The following is a 20,388-nucleotide window of genomic DNA, read 5'->3' on the forward strand; positions in this document are numbered from 1 at the left end:
AGGGGTAAACATGATTATTTCCAACAAAATATACTAGAAAACTAAAGCCACTAATTTTAGATTTAACCTTACAAAACACATCAATTTTACCAATACCTGTGAATCCATTCATTTTCATCTTTTAACAATTACAAATATTCCTATCCAAACTCTCAGTTATTAATAGAGAAGGATCTGGTTTCTCTCTTCACATTCAAGGAAACTGAGATATAAGGATCAAGAATATACAAAAGGAATCTCTGAGGTCATTAGCAGGAACAGTTTTTCCATTGGTTTAATACTGAATTGTTCAGGAACTTCCTGGTCAGTAACATGAAGATGCATTCCTGAAAAACACTCAAACTAAACTTGAATTTTTTTTTAATGAGGAGTAAAACGAGTAATTAGCATAAAATATTAAAGAACCTGAACACTAAAATTATATCGACACTTACTTGTTTTCAAATGCAACTGTTATTGAATCTTCATGAACGTCCTTTACAAAGGCCTGTAAAAACAAACAGTTAAGTTACCTTCTAAACTTGAAGATCATTTGTTTTTAGTTAAATTTCACAGATACCAATAAATCAACACTAATAAAAGAGAAAAATGGTAATTGGCGTACGAGCTACCCTTTTCATTGGCTAATCAGGGCTATATGCAAATTAACTGCCAACTAAGATTGGCAGTTAACTGCCAACTAAGATTGGCAGTTAACTGCCAACAAGATGGCGGTTACTTTGCATATGTAGGCACAATGCAGGGAGGCAAAAGGGAAAGCAGGAAGAAGCTCCCTGCCACTGACAGTGATCGGAAACCCAGGGGGGAGCTAAGAGCTGGGGGGCAGGGCAAAGGCGGCCCTGGGGCCGCCTTTGCCCTGCCCCCCAGCCATGATCAGAGAATCAGGTGCCTTTTCCACCCTGGCCAGTGATAGCAGGAAGCAGGGGTGGAGCCAGCGATGGGAGCTGGGCATGGTCGAAGCTGGCAGTCCCAGGAGCTAGGGGTCCCTTGCCTGGGCCTAAAGCGAAGCCCATGATCGCAGGACCGCTGCAGCTGTGGGTCCCCGCTGCCCGGGGCGGACGCCTAGGCCAGAGGTGTCAGGCCTGGGCAAGGGGCCGATCCTGCGATTGGAGGGTGATGGGGGTCAACGCCTGAGGGCTCCCAGTATGTGAGAGAGGGCAGGCTGGGCTGAGGGACACTCCCCCCCACGCCCCACACCCAGTGCACGAATTTCGTGCACCGGGCCCCTAGTAAGTAAGTAAATAAATAAATAAAAATCACAGATACCGCCGAAGCCGGTTTGGCTCAGTGGATGGAGCGTCGGCTTGCGGACTGAAGGGTCCCAGGTTCGATTCCAGTCGGGGGCATGTGCCTGGTTGCAGGCACATCCCCGGTGGGAGATGTGCGGGAGGCAGCTGATCGATGTTTCTCTCTCATCGATGTTTCTAACTCTCTGTCTCTCTCCCTTCCTCTCTGTGAAAAATCAATAAAATATATTTTTAAAAAAATCACAGATACCAAATATTTTATATTTAAGAATGAAATGGAGCCCAGCTGGTATGGCTCAGTGGTTGAGCATTGACCCATGAACCAAGAGGTTTCCGGTTTGATTCCTAGTCAGGGCATATGCAGGGGCTGTGGGCTTGATCTCCAGTGGGGGACATGCAAGAGGTAACCCATCGATGCTTTCCTCTCATTGATGTTTCTGTCTCTTTATCCCTCTCCCTTCTTCTCAAAATCAATACAAACATATTAAAAAAAATAATAAAATGGAAATTCAAATTAAAGTTTGTTCATTTCATGAGGATAACTCATTCATGAATCACATCTATATGTAGTCACCTACTCTGTGCTAGGCCCTGGGAATACTGACTAGTTAAAACAAAACATGAAAAAACTGCTCCAGAGTTCAGCATCTAATAGGAGAGGTAGTGAGTACAAAGCTGGAGACTATGAAACTTGTTCCAGAGCCCTATGTCAGCTGGTATAGATCTGTTGTAACATATCTTTTTCTCCTTAATAAAATGTTAGTACACAGTAATAAATAACTAATGTAACTGCAAAAACTGAAAATCTATATATACACAAGTACACTAAATTTTCTTTAACAACAATATACTTCTAATACCACTAAAATGTCCCATTACCAGAGTGTAATTAAATTCTCAATCTCATATGTACTTGGAGAAAAATATCCTATATAATAAAGAGCTAATATGCAAATGAATGCCACACCCTCACGCCGTCATGCCATCACAGCTCAGACACTCAACAATGGAGAGAGAGGAATGGGAACCAGCCAGGCACAAATGAGCTCGCAAGAGAAGAATGGGGACAAGCCACCTGCCCTGCAGTCCCGGGTGCCAGCAGCTACGGCTGCAGCCCAAGAGAGGGACAAGCCACCTACGCCACGGTACCAGGCACCAGCAGCTTCGCCTGCGCCTGTGGCCCGGGAGAGGGACAAGCCACCCACCCCGCAGTCCCGGGAGCCAGTGGCTGCACCTGCGGCCTGGGAGAGAGACAAGCTACCCAACCTGTGGTCCCAGGTGCCAGCAGCTGCGCCTGAGGCCCGGGAGAGGGATAAGCCATCCGCCCCATGGTCCCAGCAGCTGGGCTGCAGCCAAGGAGAGGGACAAGCCGCCCGCCCTGTGGTCACGGGCGCCAGCGGCTTCGCCTGCGACTGTGGCACTGGAGACGGACAAGCCACTCGCCCCATGGTCTAGGGAGCCAGCGCCTGCGGCCCAGGTAAAGCCGCCGGGCCACAGTCCCCTGCGGCTGCAGCCAGCCCGGGCAAAGCCGGCCCGGGTCCTGGGTGCCTATGGTCGGCCAGAGGGAGGGAAGCCCAGGTCCCAGGTGCCTGCAACCTGCCAGAGGAGGGAATCCTGGGTCCTGGGTGCGGAGTGAAGCAGAGGCGGTTAGGGGCGATCAGGCCAGCAACAGAGCAGTAAGGGGCGATCAGGCAGGCAGGTAGAGGTGGTAAGGGGCAATCAGGCAGACAGAGGTGGTTGGGGCGATTAGCCAGGCAGGCAGGCAGGCAAGCGGTTAGGAGACAGCGGTCCCGAACTGTGAGAGGCAGTCAGACATCCCCCGAGAGGTCCCGAATTGGAGAGGGTGCAGGCCAGGCTGAGGGAACCCCCGCCCTGTGCACGAATATTGTGCACCAGGCCTCTAGTCTATCTAATCGAATAAAAGGGTAATATGCAAATTGACCATCACACCAACACCAAGATGGCCACCCCCATGTGGTCAAAGATGGCCACCACAAGATAGCCGGCAGGGGAGCGCAGTTAGAGGCGACCAGGCTTGCAGGGGAGGGCAGTTTGGGGGGACTAGGCCTGCAGGGGAGGGCAGTTGGGAGCAACCAAGCCTGCAGCGGAGGGCATTTAGGGGTGACCAGGCTGGCAAGGGAGGGCAGTTGGGGTGACCGGGACAGCAGAGGAGGCCAGTTGGGGGCAAACAGGCCTATAGGGGAGGAGAGTTAGGGGCAACTAGGCCTGTAGGGGAGGGCAGTTAGGGGCAATCGAGTCGGCAGGGGAGGGCAGTTGGGGGCAACCAGGCCTCCAGGGGAGGGCAGTTGGGAGGGCCAAGGCCTGCAGGGGAAGGCAGTTGGGGGCAACCAGGCCTATAGGGGAGGACAGTTAGGGGTGACCAGGCCATCAGGGGAAGGCATTTAGGGGCAATTGGGTTGGCAGGGGAGGCCAGTTGGGGGCAACCAGGCCTGCAGGGGAGCAGTTAGTCGATCAGGCTGGCAGAAGAGTGGTTAAGGGGTGATCAGGGTGGCAGGCAGAAGCGGTTAGGGGCAGTCAGGCAGGCAGGCAGGCGAGTGGTTGAGAGCCAGCAGTCCTGGATTATGAGAGGGCTGTCCGACATCCCTCGAGGGGTTCCAGATTGGAGAGGGTACAGGCTGGGCTGAGGGACACACAGCCCCCCCGCCCCGTGCATGAATTTCGTGCACCAGTCCTCTAGTATCCTATGTAATAATAGAAAAACATGGTAATTGACTGTACCTTTGCTACGCCTCCCATTGGCTAATCAGTGTGATATGCAAATTAACCGCCAACAAAGATGGCGGCTAATTTGCATACTGCAGGCAGGGCAGGCCAGCGTGAGATGCCATCCAGGACCCTGTGTGCTGCCTAAGCCTCGCCCCCAGCCGGGACCCCCACGTGCGGCCCTGGGCGCAGCGGGGCTTGGTGGCGCAAACAAGCTGCCTAAGCTCTGCCCCGAGCCGGGAGCCCCATGTGCGGCCCTGTGTGGCGGGGCTTGGCGGCAAGATTGGCCAGAGGAAACCCTAATCTTGCAGGAATATTCCTGCAATGGGCTGCTAGTATATATATAAAGAGCCAGGGTCTGTTACATCCAAAACAACCGAAGGCTCAACCTAATGCCCAAGCTGTGCGTGCAGCAGGCTCTGGTGGGTGGGGATTTGTGGCAGCGGGGATGGGGCCAGGGGAGGCAGGGCTGGCACTCATGCTCACTCACAACCGCACACACGCACAAACACACAGCACCCACCAGCTCACAGCCTTTTCTCCCTTTCTTTCCCTCCCTCCCAGCTCACTCAGAGCCTCTCTCAGAATGAGGCCCCAGGGCAGGCAGAGGGTGGAGCTGCCCCCACTGGCCCAGCCCCCTCCCAGCTGGGAACGATGAAGAGGGAGAGAGGGAAGCAGGCAGGTCTGGAGGACTGCTGAGAAAAACAAAGAGAGACAGAGACTGGGAGAGATTGGGATGGAGAGATGGAAACAAAATAGCAATATTAAAATATTTCCTCTAATTCAGCAGTTCTCAACCTATGGGTCGCGACCCCTTTGGCGGTTGAAGGACCCTTTCACAGGGGTCGCCTAAGACCATCCTGCATATCAGATATTTACATTACGATTCATAACAGTAGCAACATTACAGTTATGAAGTAGCAATGAAAATAACTTTATGGTTGGGTCACAACATGAGTAACTGTATTTAAAGGGCCAGAAGGTTGAAAACCACTGCTCAAATTCATTCCCTTTTAATGTGCAAGAATTTTGTGCAACAGGTCACTAGTAGTAATATAAAGCACAGAGGTAATAACTCTTTAAAATCTGATACCACAATTGCTAGTAACCCGTAGAAAGACATAACAAAAATAATAGCTAATTATGGGGAATTCCTTAATCAGTATGCTGCCCATAATTCTATAAAATGACATAACAAAAGTAACAGCTAACTTATTATGAAGAATTTGTTAATCAGCATGTCCGTAATTCTGTAAAATTAAGTTTTTAATAGGTGTGGAAGGTTTTGTTTTTGTTTTTTGAAAAGTAAATGAGTAGGACAAACTAAAGAAACCCAAAGAGCTTTATATCTTAATTCATTTTATAATGGCTTGAGAGATTTAAGATTCTTACTCAATTTTGTTCTGTACCTTTCTCTTCCGTAGTTTTCCCTACCTGCAAGGATAATGGCCAAATTCCTCTGGCTGTAAAAGTCCCTTCATGACCTGGCCCCACTGCTTATCTCTCCAAGCTTCATCTTTCACATCCTTGGAGGTTGTGACTCAGCAGTGCTAAACTATTTGGGCCTCTCTTTGTAAATGCTGTTCCTTCTTTCCAATTGTCCTCCCTCTCTTTTAACTTAGCTACTTCCTATTGGTCTTTTAGGTTTCAGCTCAGATCTCACCTCCTATGAGAAAACCCTGAAGACTAAGTTAAATTCTGTCTTCTGCATTCTTATACATCCTATGCTTATCACTTCTATAAACATATCCCATTTTATTACTACAGTATTGACCATTTTCCCACTAACAGCAAACTTCCTGGGGGTGAGAGGGCAGGTCTTGAGTACCTACTAAGAACTGTATGAGTAGTTATTAAGTGGATCATTGCCTCAGGGGTTCCTATGCTAGCCTTGGAGGAAAGGTATGTGTGTTAGAGGGAAGGTGTGTGGATGTGTTGATCAGGAAGACACAAAAGAAGATGAGGTTCCTATTGAGCTTTAAAGGAAGAATTAGCCCAACAAAAGGGAGTGGAGGTTAGGGAGGCACAGGCCTAAGGGGCAGCAGGAACAAAGGCTTAGAATTGGAGAAATGGGTGTGGCAGAAGGGCCACTGCTTCTGTCTAAAGTTTTATGTTTGCATATTTTGGCAGTACAGTTAACCTTTGAACAACATGGGTTTGAACTGCATGGGTCCACTTACACACGGATTTTTTTTCCCCAATAAGTACCTGTACTGTTTTCAATCCACACTGGAGACTGCGGATGTAAAGGGCCTATTATGCATTCATCTACACAATTTTATATAGCAGATTTGAGCAACCAAAGATTTTGGTATTCGTGGGGAATTCTGGAACCAATCTTCCACAAATACCAAAGGAAAACTAAGTTTTGGGGGAGTCAAAAGTTATACACAGATTTTTTTAATGCATGGAGGTTTGCACCCCTAACCCCAGGGATATTCAAAGGTCAACTGTAATTAATATTAATTCTTTACTGTATATTAGATGCTGAAAATGTTAAATCCTTTAGTTAGGTAAGAGAACTTTATTACTGCTGGGTGAAAAACTGTTGTCATTAAATCAGGTGTCTTTCCAATACTATTGCCATTGTATAAAACTGTGCTGTCCACCTTAGCAGCCATTGGTCATATGTGACTTTCTATATTTAAATTAATTACAATGAAATAAAATGAAAAATCAGTCTCCTGCTCATACTTACCACATTTCAATTGCTCAATAGCCACACATGGCTTAGTGCCTACTGTAGTGGACAGTGTAAGTAGAAACTATTTCTTTCATCGAATAAAGTTATACTGGACTATACTGACTTAAAACATTTACAAATGTTGGGGATTATTTTCAAAACCACCTTAAAAGCACTCTGAAAATCAGTTACTTCATTGCTATATATTTTTTCTATTTGCCAAAAAGATATTGCACAGTTTAATCATATTCATTCACATTTGTCTATTTCCTAAATCAAACATTCCCTCAAAGAAGGGAGATCTACAATTGTTGTGACTATTTAAAACAAAACAAAACAAAACAAAACAAAAGAAAACAAAACAAAACAAAAGAAAACAAAACAAAACAAAAATGCTTTCAAAGGCTTTGAAAGCAATTCTGGATGTAGTGTCAGAAATGGTTTGAGTAATCATCACAGCCTACCAGGGCCACTGCCTTTGAATTAAGGAGGCTTATCTGTATATGGATGGATATTTGTATGATTATTCCAAAATCAGTCATTTTTGGTCACTGTTTGCATATTAAGTAAATACAGAAGGCATGTAATAATACCTTCTCGTTGCTGCTGTAATAAGTGAAATAACAGAAACTAACTGGTTTCTTCTGCACTCACACCAAGAACAACCACCTCCTATGACTTCTAAGGCCTTTTGCTAAAGTGTCACCTCCAACAAGGGTCCCATCTTTCTGTTTCTTATTATGTCTCCAATAATCCTCCTTTTGGCCCTGTCCTTCCCTTACCACAACATTCATACTCTCCCTTCCCTGGACACTTCCAGAGTACTATCATACCCCCACCACCAACTTGGAGAACTACATTTTTTGTAATCCCTACCTACCTATTATCAAGCAAAACTGGTGTTTGGGGAGAAGATAGTCAAGTTGGTGTTTGGGGAGGGGATTTCTGAGAGATTACCGAAGAAGGTTGATTGAATGGGTTTGAATGAATACACAAAGGGAGCTGTACTGAATGAGAGCTAGGATTCTTGTAAGAGTCAATTAACTTAGTGGTTAAAATTTTTGCTGTTTGCCGTAACCGGTTTGGCTCAGTGAATAGAGAGTTAGCCTGCGGACTGAGAGGTCCCAGGTTCGATTCTGGTCAAGAGCATGTACCTTGGTTGCGGGCACATCCCCAGTAGGGGGTGTGCAGGAGGCAGCTGATCAATGTTTCTCTCTCATCGATATTTCTAACTCTCTATCCCTCTCCCTTCCTCTCTGTAAAAAAATCAATAAAATATATTTTAAAAAATTTTGCTGTGAATGATATCCAGGTTCAAAATCTTGGTTCTACCACATCATAGCTGTGGGAATCTCCAAAAAGTGGTTTAGACTTCAGATTCCTCATTCATCTGCAAGTAAGGAACAGATACAGGGGAACGGGACCTGCCTTTTAATGCTGTTGTGAGTAATAAAATCACACATGTCCAGTGTCTAGCACAATGCCTGGCACATAGTTGTCATTAAATAATTTAGAGGTAAAGCATACAGGAACATACTTTATAAAAGATGCAGAACCATAAGTGCTCTTACATTTCAGAGTTACATCTCAACAAAATCATACTTTTAAAGATTTAAAAACTGAGACAGAAAAGGAAATGGCTATTTTCTCAAAGATAGATAGTAAATACTAAAAGGTTATTTAGACTCTGAGAAAGAAAAAATGTGATGAAAATCTTTGGGGTCTGAGAAAGGTGCTTAAGTGCAGCTAAAGGCAGACACTGGTTCCCCATCAGGGGGGATAAATAAGAAATCAAAAAATCATTATGGGATTCCCAAGTTATTGGCTACTGGCCCAAAGAGACAATCACAAAAGTCATACTTACCAAAGTGTATAATGACTAGAAATCCAATTCAAATATTACATTATCAGGATGGATGAAACTAAGATGAAAATCCATCCCATCTGGGTGAACTCTTACTCCCCCCCTATACCTCACACCCTTTGGTTTAGTAAACTCTCACAGATATGAGTCACTGGTCACTAGAGACATTACCATGTAGGGAAATTTCATTGTAAGCCCCTGACCACTAATAAATATAATCTCTATATTATCATTGAAGACAGCACATGTAATGCAGTGATAATTCTCACTAGAGAAAACTTAAGAGCATTGCAAAATAATCCTTCAAAAGAAAACCTATAAGAGATAGAGGATAGATAAAATATGTGATAAAATATGATTCAGCCTGGCTGGTGTAGCTCAGTGGTTGGGCATCGACCAATAAACCAGAAGGTAACAGCACATGCCCAGGTTGCAGGCTCAATCCCTAGTAGGGAGCATGCAGGAGGCAGCTCCCTCATCATTGATGTTTTTATCTCTCTCTCCCTTTTTCTCTCTGAAATCAATAAAACATTTTAAAAATCATATAAAAAAATTGTGACTCAAACCCAAGGTCTCACATATAAAGTTACTATGTAGGCAATAATAAAATAAGGGAATGGATCAACCAAAAAACTTGTATGCATATATGCATGACTGATGGACATAGACAGTAGTGTGGTGAAGGCCTGGGGTGGGGGGCCAGGACAGGCTAAAAGGGGTCAATGGGGGGAAAAGGGGTCATATGTAATACTTCCAACAATAAAGATTTTTTAAAAAACAAAAACAAGGGAATGAACAAAAAGGGAAAAGTACATAAACCTCATCAACAACCTTCCAACCATAGTGTATGTCCATGTGGGTTACCCTGAACCAAAGACAACATACAAGTACAAAGAGAATAATATTAAAAGCTATTAATTTTCCTGTATATATTCTAACTTTTTTAAAAAAATCCATACCTGAGGATATGTTTTTTATTATTTGAGAGAGAGAGAGAGAGAGAGAGAGAGAGAGAGAGAGAGAGAGAGAGAAACATAGATTGGTTGCCTCCGGTTCATGCACAACCAGAGAATCGATCCCGCAACCTAGGTATGTGCCCTGACTGGGAATCAAACCTGCAACCTTTTGGTGCACTGGACAGGGCTCCAACCAACTAAGCCACCCGAAAGGGACTGTATTCTAACTTTTGAATAGTTTGGTTCTTACGTGCTCTCATTGTAACAAAAGCCAGTTTCACAGCAAGGTCAAAGATTTCTAACTTTATCTTTCATTAAAAGAATTCATACAAAGAATGACAGTGTAATATTTCAAGTTGCAAGAGTGTATAAAAAGCATGAAGATAGATTAGTTGAACATTTTACATGATATGACATCTTTGCATCAACAATAAAAAATGGCAATATAACCTTGCAACTTACTTAGAGAATGCTAAGGCAGTGTTACAGTAATAAATACAATAAAAGATTACAGTGAAGTAAAAAAAAATGGGTAGGAAATCAAATCCAATTCATTTCTTCAAACTAAATTTCATCATTTCAGGAAGTCAGACCTGATCTCAAATCTCAGATCTGACCCTTACTAGCTGACATATAGTACTAAGTCACTTACCTAATCTGTCTGTACATCTAAATTCTCATCTATAAAATGGAAACCACAGTACCTCATAATGGGAGAATATTAAATAAATTAACAGAAGGAAAGCACCTAGAACAATGCCTGGCACCTAGAAAGCTCTCAGCATCTGTTAACAGCTATCAATCTGTAAGTACATTCCATAGTGGGCAGGAATCAGAAATCCAGTTATTACAGCATTGAATTTTGTATTTAATTCATTATTTGGAGATTTTCAGAATGTTTGAGTATGAAGTTGGAAAAAAACACAGTTTCAAAGGGGAAAATAATGCATCCACAAAGATACTGCACATTAAAAAAAAATTATTTAGACTCTTGGAAGAAAAAAATGTGGTTGAACTGAATAATTTATTTCCTCGAAGTACAGAATATCACCAGCATGCAAAGTTAGATTTAGAGACTTCAGAGGAAACATGAATAGTGCCTTATGCAAGTTTAGTAAAACAGTGATTTCTAGCAGGTTATGTAGCTGATATGACATGTTGGACCACTTATGTCTTCGGTAAAAAAAAAAAAAAATCCTGGATTGTAGATTTTGCCATCTTTAGCTGCTAGCTCCATATCACTATTTACCAAATTAATGTCTATCCTCAGATTCCAAACTTAAAAACATAAATTATATTAAAATTTAATTTAGCAATAAAAATGTAGTTCATTATATTTACACCATATTACTTATCAGTCAGTATTTAAGGTGACCTCCAAAAATGTATATACAAACTTTGAATAATTATAAAGGCAGTGTTTATTAAAATACAGTTCATTTTCAAAATTGAGCTATCAGCTGTTAAAGTGTGTATACTTTTTGAGAAACCCTGTATTTTCAGAAAACAAAAAGGTATTGTATCTTATGCTTCCAACATACAACTTAGCCATTTTTAATAATTTCCATACTAGTATACAAAACCTACATATCTTGGAATATATTAGTACATTCATATTGAAATGACATACATTCTACATCTAAAATGGAGTTAATTCATTACCATTCTCAATATATAAACTCGGCAAAAGAAAAACCCAACAACAATAACAACAAAACTCCCACTGCACAATTTTAGGCAGATGCCCTAGAATAAAGACTATATTTCAACATTATTCGTTTAGGAACTGCTTTGTAAAGATTTTGTGAGGTATAATGCAAGTGTTTTCATGTCTTAAATAACTTAAGGCTCTATAAGTTGTACATGTGACTATCATTTTCTAAGTCAAAGAAATAGCTAAGCATAATAATAGTGGTTTTGATAATTAATAAATCTAACTTTCAAGTTTTTAAAAATAAACACCAGAGGGAAAAATAGAAATGAGCTTTTATTATTTTAGGGTTTAGGTTTCATGGTTCTGTTAATTCTGCATCCTGAGCGTAAGTTATTTTTTAGAAAAAATAATTCAACTGTTGCCATATCTACCCAGTTTGTATTGCAAGGTTGTGTATAATATGCTCACAGAATATGAAGAACTGTCCCTTGTAATATGGTGGTTCTGTTAGGCAAATTAAAGTCTGAGTTAAATTATACTGAAGTTGTTTTGTTTTTAAGAGCTTTTCTATCAATTTAATGAACCAGCTTCCTTTTTTCATAAATTTAACATTTCTCCACAATAGTTTATTTTTTATTGGTCTTTATTTCCCATCTTTTCTGCCAATCCCACTGGATAAGCAACTTAGTTTACTTTTGCTTTACTTTTATAACTCACAACAATGAATCCTATAAAAGTTTAAACCTTTTTCATTATAGAAACTATTTTTCCACCAATACAGATCATTTGAGGTTTTCTTAAACCTAATTAACTAAATAAAACAGCAATTTCACTTCATATATTTGTTCAAATTTCCCCTCAGGAAACTATGGGACAGGACACCCATTCTTTTTATTCACCTTCAAATTAAGCAACTTTGTTAAACACACACACACACACAACAAAAACCTGGGGTTGATAGGAAAGACAGAGGGTATTTTTTTAGCAGGCTTAATTCACTTTATGTTTCTTGTATAAAATTATGTGGTGGCTTCTTATACTCCAATAAGTTTGCAAGCAAAATCATGGGAACAAATCATAAGTTGCTGGAAGAGAATGATAAATCCTTCAAGACCAGGATGTGCTACTTGCCCTGTATAGCAAGCAAACTCCACTACAAAACAATAAGAGTGGCATGCAATCTAAGCTAATAACACAGATTAGAATATTGTTCAACCATTAGCCCCTGCTTATATTTATTAATACTTAGCACCACAAATCTAGTAAGCAAAACTACCCATCTTGGAACCAAAGAAAATTCCACACAAACTAACTAGCAGATATTATGGACCCCTGAAATAAATGCAATAAAAATTTTGACTGCAGAGTCAACAGAAACAATTTTATATTGGTGAGACTTAAGAACATAAATGTTGGGTTATTTTTTCCTCCTTTTACAGCAAAATGTTTTATCTTTTTGCTAAAAGTATGGAATGGAACACTTTATATACTTTACTCATTTATGAAATATGTTGATTTCCAAATATCTCCATAAAATTGGTAAACACATATATAATTGAGTCAATTGTTTATTTTCCTTCAGCCAAATCAGTCTCATTTGAAACATTTAAGTTGTTCTATAATAAATTTAAGAATCATGCTGGACAATGGCAACAGCTACTTTCCATGCTTCCTGTCATACACACCTTCTATTGCCAAGACTGTATAGCAAGGTGAGATATTACCTGCAGAAGTTACAGAAGGATACTGAAGAGGAAACAAGAATTTATAGATTATTAGATCTAGAGTTAGTGTGTAACAACAGATGCACTACTAATACCTCAAATATTTTTTAATCTTCCTTTTGAAAATGTAAGATATTAGTTGATCTGCAGTGGCATAACTTAAAAAAGAAAAACACACAGTAAAGCCATCATGCCGATTTAAAACCTCAACAATACAATCTACTGCAACACGGCACATTCAGAGAGACAGTTAAGTACAAAACAATTTTTTTACTCATTTAAAAAAAATTCCCTATAATAACATTCAGTTAATTTCCTTTAGTTTCATAGCATATATTCAGGTCTTTGGAGGGTTAAAATTTTGTTTTTTAAGTGGTACAGTAGCTAATGTTTTTAGTTACTGAAGCATCTTTATTCCTGAATTTGCTCACATTTATAACAAGGTAGAGGGGCCACGAATATTCAAGATTACTAACTTCTTTAATACATTACTTGGATATGTCAGTGTCTTCCTGAAAGTTTTGGATCTAAAAATCTCTTCTGAGAGCTACAAAGAGAAGCCACTAAAAATCAGTTGCCATTGTGATTTGGTAGTGGCTACAGCTTCTTACTGCTTTCTTCACGTCCCTTGCCCAGAACAGTGGAGCTCTCCGAAGTCCCAATGCTGGACCGAAAAAGAGAAGCCAAAGGAGATATCAAACCCTCTGCAAGGCAGAAGGGGGCTCCACCAAAGCGCCCCCCGCTCCTCAGCAACTACCATCACGTCAGGCCCTGATCCCACTGGGAGAGGATATTTAGGAAAAGAGAAATAAGCCATGCAGTCCCTTCACATAGACATCGGCCCTTCCTGCAAGGATCTCCAACCTGCCACTGGTCCGCGCCCATTCCCAGCTCTCCCTGGCGCGGCTCGGCCCCCAAAAGGGGACCCTCTCCTCCTGGTTCGCTTCTCATTCTGTTAGGGCGCCAGGGCCGCTAACGGGAAAGGAAGCGAAGCTCGAGGGGCTTCCTACAGGCCCCAAGTCCGGTCCTTCCCTTCCAAACAACATCCCGCCTAGAGCGTCCAGTCCCCTAGGGCGCAGCACTAGGGAAGAGGGCCCCAGGCCTGCCTCCCGCCGAGGCCGACAAGAAAAGGGAGGGAAAGAAGGGCGAAGATGGGGCCTGCCCTGAAGCCAAGTACCTTGTAGAAAGCGCCATTGGAGCCCCGCACTTCTACCACCAGCTCCTCCATCTTCTCGACGGCCCTGCTGGCACCTGGAGTCCGTCCTGGAGAGGTGGTCTGTGGGCGCTAAAGGCCCAACCGCCGCCGCCGCCGCCGCCGCCGCGCTACCGCACGCCCCCCGGCAGAGGCGCCGCCGTCACCGCTGCCGCCTGCTCTCACCGTCGGCTTACGGCCAGTCGGAGGCTGCCCCTCACCGGAAGTGAAACCGAAACGGAGCCCAACGACTGACTGAGGCCAAACGCTCCGGCCGTTCCGCGTGTAAACAGTGAAACCACGTCACGTGATCGGTACCGCCCCTCCCCCCCCAGGGTTCGGCCCCTCATCCCCGCCCTCTCTCTGCGCGGGCCTTGGAGCGCGCGCCTGCGTACAGCGTGAAATCTGCTGCATGTAACCTGAAAACTGCTTCGCGCGCGGACTCAGGGTTCCTGGACTCTGAGGAACGCGGGAAGGTGGGAAGGGCGGCGACTAGTCGTCTGGAAGGTGGAGGTCAGGCCGCCTGGCGTCTCTGGGGGACAGCTAGAGTGCTCATTCCTGTATAGAAGGGCAAATGGAGGCGTGGGAAAGGGCCTACCATCGCGATCAAGTGCATTCACTTAGAAACCTGGCGGTTTTGGTTTGGAGTTTTTTTGTTTTGTTTTGAGTTTTGTTTTTTTAAAGTGGGGCAAAGCCTGATTGAGGTGAAGGTGGAGTGTGTGTTGGGGGGGAGGAGGTCAAGAATAAAGGTGAATCATTAGATTGAAGACTTTGAACTAGTTAAGGTGGCAACTACAATGAGAGTAATGCTGCCTCCTCCCCAAGATGTTTTGGGCTGTCCTGTAGATACATCCTGTGTTCTCTGAGTTGCAATGGATTGTGACTGGACCACTGGAAATGTTAGTCCTTCCACAGACCCAGCACTTACCCATATACTTCCCTTCCCTTGATTTAGTCTCATTGTTTTACTTGACATACAAAAAAAAAAAAGAAGAATGTGTTAAACACTTGTTCATTTACTTGCAGCTTATTTCCCTAAAGGGTGGGGTGGGCATATGTATAGCAGCAGCCAGGCAACCCATCTATAGGGGCCCATGCACTCCTTGCAGCTCTTCCGCCTTACCCTCCACAGAACAAACCCCAACTTTCTCATTCCTACTTCTGCAGTATAATTGGATCCACCTTAACCTAGTTTTCTTTTGGAAGGCTTGTATCCAACTGAGAAGTTTATTAAGCCTCTACCATATGCCAGGCACTATGCTAAGTGCTAATGAATCATTGGTGAAGAAAAAAAGAAAGAAAAGACTGTAGGCATTGAACTTGGATCCCAGAAGCATAGATGGACAGAAATCAAATCATCAGAACAGTTAATATGGAGTTGCAACTGTGATAAAGATAGGTACACCTATGATAATGGAAAAGGATCCAGTCTGGGGTGAAGGAGGGGTGGCCAGACTCCACCTAGAATATGACCAGTGAGAGTTAACTCCTAGCACTGATTTGGGGGGGGGCAAGGTGAACTGTCCCAAGTAAGTGCCCCAAAATGAGAGGCATCCTTGGGCCTCCAGTTCTCTTCCTACCTCATTCCTAGCTAGAGCATCAGTGTTACTTGAAAAAAGCAACAGACCAAGGGTCACATTCCTTGAGGCCACAGTAAATAAGAATGACTTATTGGACTAGGATTTCTGGAGTAGTCACGGAAGCAAAGACTGCAATAGGGCTGAAAGAAAATCTCACTATAACCTGGATGGGAGCACAGCATGATCTTTAACCCCAATGGTGTAAAAAGGGACATATTGATGAGAATGATAATACCTTCCATGTGTAAGGTGTTATTCCCTTTACCCAGAACTTCCAGTTATTATCAGCTCTCCACAACCACCACAAACCACACTAAACATGCTGCTGTTCCCTGAACCTATGATGCACTATCATGCCTTCATGTCTCTTCACACCCTTCCTGGCCCCCAGAAATACCCTTCTCCATTGGGTTATCATCTATATTCCTATTACCTAGTTATTTTAACTCAGGTGCAGAGATTTTAGCTAACTTTGCTCTTCAATTCTCAGCACATTATCATCAATCCCTGCAAGGCCTTTCTATTATTTATATTATTTTATATTGTAAATATTATTTTTCCTCAACTTTCCCAATCCCCACTCTCATTCTTTTTCTAGACACCAATTGAAATATGTTTGATATAGATCTTTGAAAATTTAAGGCATGTAGTGTTTTGTGTGTATGCCTTTTACATTTATAGAGATAGCTTTGAACTGTAAATCTGTTTCCCACTGTTTCCTCTCAGCACTATGTTCTTGAGCTAATCCACATTGCTGTGCGTACACCTGGTTTTTGCTTATAACTGTTGCTGAGTATTCCATAGATTTTACTAATACATTTCCCTGGTGATGGGTGTCTAGGTCACTGCCAACTCCCTGATGTCACAGTATGGTGAAAATCCTTGTGAATGTCTTTATGAACCTTTGTAAGAATTTCTTTTATGATCTTATAGAATTTTATTCATACACCCTGCTTCCTCACCATACTGCTTGGCATATAGCAGGGACTCAGTAGATGTTGACTACCTCTACTATTATGCTTATTGGACTAGGATCACTTATTTATATTTCCCTAATTGGACTGTGACTTCTTTCTGGTCAGGAAAGATATCTTGTTCACCTTTGTATCTTTGGCACATACAATGTGGCTGATTTTATGAAATGTTCAGTGAATCAACATGACTATCCTAGATACCTGTATATACTGTGACTTAGTCTTGCCCACTTAACTCTGTATCTCAGCCTCTCTCTGATCTCTAGCTCTTGAAATGCCCCATTTCAAGACAGCTCCACTGAATGCTGAATTCAGACTCAGGCTCAACCCTGCTTGTGACCCTGCTCCTCCCATATCCTTCTCTCGGTCACTGGCAACCTCTTCTTGGAATTCGTTGCTCAGGCCTAAAACTGTTTCATTTTGACTCTCTTTCTCTCACTCATCTAATTCATCAGCAAATTCTTTCAGAGTCCACAATCTATTTATAACTGGTTGAACTGGTAAAACCATGGTTTAAGCCCCCATTGTCTCTTACCTATATTACTGCACCAACTTCTCTGGTCTCTCAGCAGAATAGAGGGTGACCTTATTCAGTCAAGACCCTTTGCCACTCAGAACCCTCCAATTGTTCTCTAAATGCCTCAGGGTAAAACTCAAAGCCCTTATTTATTCTGGTCTTAGTGCTCTTCACATACTGGAGTCTATTATCTCCTCTATCTCACCTTTTACCTCCATTCCATTCCAGCCATACTGGCTTCTTTGCTATTTCTTAAAAACACCAGGCAGGTTTTGTCTGTCTCTTCTCACTAGAATGTAAACTCAGTGAGAACAGAACTTTTTGTTTCTTTTATTCACTGCTTGTCCCCAGTGCCTACTACAACACAATGTTTGGAACATAGTAGGTGCTTACTCAATATTTATTGAATGTATATGTGTTGAGGACAAAGCCCTGGTCAAGTCCACTTCCATGCCTGTAAGCCTTGGTTCCTTGCCTCCATCAAATTGCTGCCTATTGTCTTTGCATTGATTTATTCTGTGTTATATTTCCTGCTCCTCAATTTACCCTCTGAGTCTTTTTCATGCCTCAATCCCAGCTGAAATTCCTTGTCCTTTCTAACTCTAGAAATCTTACATACACTGCTAAAGCTTCATTTCTCTCATAGCACATTCTGTCTATTTTGCCTTACTTTGACATCACCTTTGAACTAGATAGTAGAAAAAAATTACATCGTCTCTAAGTTTTAAAACAATTTCAGACTTATAGGAAAATTGAAAACATAGAGTTCCCATATGAGTTTCCTGACACTTCCCTCCCAGTTTCCTCTATTAATATCTTGCATTACTGTGCTATAATTGTTATCACTGATGAGCCAATGTCAATACATTATTATTAACTAAAGTCCATAGTTTACATTAAGATTTAATCTTTGGGAGAACCAAGATGGCGGCATAGGTTAATGCCGGAGTTTGCTGCTTTGAACAACTACTTCAAAAGTGAAACCAAAAAACGGAAGGGACATCACCCAGAACCACAGGAACGCTGGCTGAGTGGAAGTCCTACAACTAGGAGGAAAGAGAAACACACAGGGACACTCAGAGGAGGCGCAGTGCTGAAGTCAAATTCTGAGGTGCGGAGTGCACGGAGCGGGCTGGCGGCGGAGGCGCGGTTGTTGTTTTCAATCCGGAGGGAGTGGCAGAATCTGAGCACCAGATCCGGGCGAGTCTTTAGGGACCCAGACTCAAACGGGAGAAGCGGGACTGTCTGGCTTCGGTCAGAGCGAGTGCAGCTTTCTCTCCCAGCTTTGCAGCGGGTGCTGGGACCCAGAGAGGCAGAGCCCCTGGGGACAGGACTGACAGCCGCCATAACTGCTCTCTCCGGCCCACCCTGTTGATCCTGTGCGACCCACCCCGCCCAAGCCCTGCACAGAGGCATTTGCCGGATAGCCTCAGGCAAAGGCTAGATTAGCACCTCCCTAGAGGACAGAAGTTCTCTCACTGCTGACACAGCTGATTCTCATAGCCACTTGGCCTGGAGGTCAAACCCTCCCTGGAATTAGCTACAACAATCAAGATTTAACTATAAGACTGCGAACAAAGACCATTAGGGGGTGCACCAAGGAAGCATAACAAAATGCGGAGACAAAGAAACAGGACAAAATTGTCAAAGGAAGAAATAGAGTTCAGAACCACACTTTTAAGGTCTCTCAAGAACTGTTTAGAAGCTGCCGATAAACTTAATGAGATCTACACGAAAACTAATAAGACCCTCGATCTTATATTGGGGAACCAACTAGAAATTAAGCATACACGGACTGAAATAACGAATATTATACAGACGCCCGACAGCAGACCAGAGGAGCGCAAGAATCAAGTCAATGATTTGAAATGCGAGGAAGCAAAAAACATCCAACCGGAAAAGCAAAATGAAAAAAGAATCCAAAAATGCGAGGATAGTGTAAGGAGCCTCTGGGACAGCTTCAAGCGTACCAACATCAGAATTATAGGGGTGCCAGAAGATGAGAGAGACCAAGATATTGAAAACCTATTTGAAGAAATAATGACAGAAAACTTCCCCCACCTGGTGAAAGAAATGGACTTACAGGTCCAAGAAGCGCGGAGAACCCCAAACAAAAGGAATCCAAAGAGGACCACACCAAGACACATCATAATTAAAATGCCAAGAGCAAAAGATAAAGAAAGAATCTTAAAAACAGCAAGAGAAAGAAACTCAGTTACCTACAAGGGAATACCCATACGACTGTCAGCTGATTTCTCAACAGAAACTTTGCAGGCCAGAAGGGAGTGGCAAGAAATATTCAAAGTGATGAATACCAAGAACCTACAACCAAGATTACTTTATCCAGCAAAGCTATCATTCAGAATTGAAGGTCAGATAAAGAGCTTCACAGATAAGGAAAAGCTAAAGGAGTTCATCACCACCAAAGCAGGATTATATGAAATGCTGAAAGGTATCCTTTAAGAAGAGGAAGAGGAAGAAAAAAGTAAAGATACAAATTATGAACAACAAATATGCATCTATCAACAAGTGAATCTAAGAATCAAGTGAATAAATAATCTGATGAACAGAATGAACTGTTGATTATAATAGAATCAGGGACATAGAAAGGGAATGGACTGACTATTCTTGGGGGGGAAAGGGGTGTGGGAGATGTGGGAAGAGACTGGACAAAAATCGTGCACCTATGGATGAGGACAGTGGGTGGGGAGTGAGGGCGGAGGGTGGGGCGGGAACTGGGAGGAGGGGAGTTATGGGGGGGAAAAAAAAGAGGAACAAATGTAATAATCTGAACAATAAAGAGTTAATTAAAAAAAAAGATTTAATCTTTGTGTTGTACAGTGTATGGATTTGGACAAAAGCATAATGTTCCATCACCCTAAAAATACTTAGTCATTAGCTCAACCCTCTAATCCCTGGCAACCACTGAGATTTTACTGTCTCCATATATGTGTCTTATTCAGAAAGTCACTTAAATAGAATCATACAGTATGTAACCTTTCCATATTGGTTTCTTTCACTTAACAATATGCATTTAAGGTTTCTTCATGTCTTTTCATGACTTCGTAGTGCATTTCTTTTTATTGGGGAACTAGAGGCCCAGTACATGAAATTCGTGCACAGATAGGGTCCCTAGGCCGGGTCAGCCATCAGGGCTAGTCGGGGCATTCTAGCTACCGTCTGGGGCCTTCCTTCATTCTGTGCCGCCCCTGGTGGTCATCACACATAATAGCGAGCAATCAAACTCCTGCTCTCCCTGTTGAGCTCCCAAGG

General features: G+C 42.7%; 1 protein-coding gene across 15 annotated transcripts in view; it reads right to left on the reverse strand.

The window, feature by feature from the left end:
- The window catches only part of FMR1 (fragile X messenger ribonucleoprotein 1), a 44,192-nt gene extending 29,862 nt beyond the window's left edge, over nucleotides 1-14,330 (reverse strand). For 4 of the 15 annotated variants that reach the window (XM_059679529.1, XM_059679525.1, XM_059679523.1 and 1 more), the window contains exons 1-2: nucleotides 14,030-14,329; nucleotides 435-487 (exon numbers count right to left, since the gene is read on the reverse strand). In XM_059679529.1, the coding sequence (XP_059535512.1) occupies nucleotides 435-487; nucleotides 14,030-14,080 (104 nt within the window). In that variant the 5' untranslated portion in view covers nucleotides 14,081-14,329. Of the gene's footprint in view, nucleotides 1-434; nucleotides 488-14,029 lie in introns of all 15 variants that reach the window. The other 11 variants (XM_059679526.1, XM_059679520.1, XM_059679518.1 and 8 more) reach the window with 5 other exon arrangements.
- Between the last annotated feature and the right edge of the window lie 6,058 nt (nucleotides 14,331-20,388).

The sequence above is a fragment of the Myotis daubentonii genome, chromosome X (genome assembly GCF_963259705.1).
Source record: "Myotis daubentonii chromosome X, mMyoDau2.1, whole genome shotgun sequence".
Lineage (NCBI taxonomy): Eukaryota > Metazoa > Chordata > Mammalia > Chiroptera > Vespertilionidae > Myotis > Myotis daubentonii.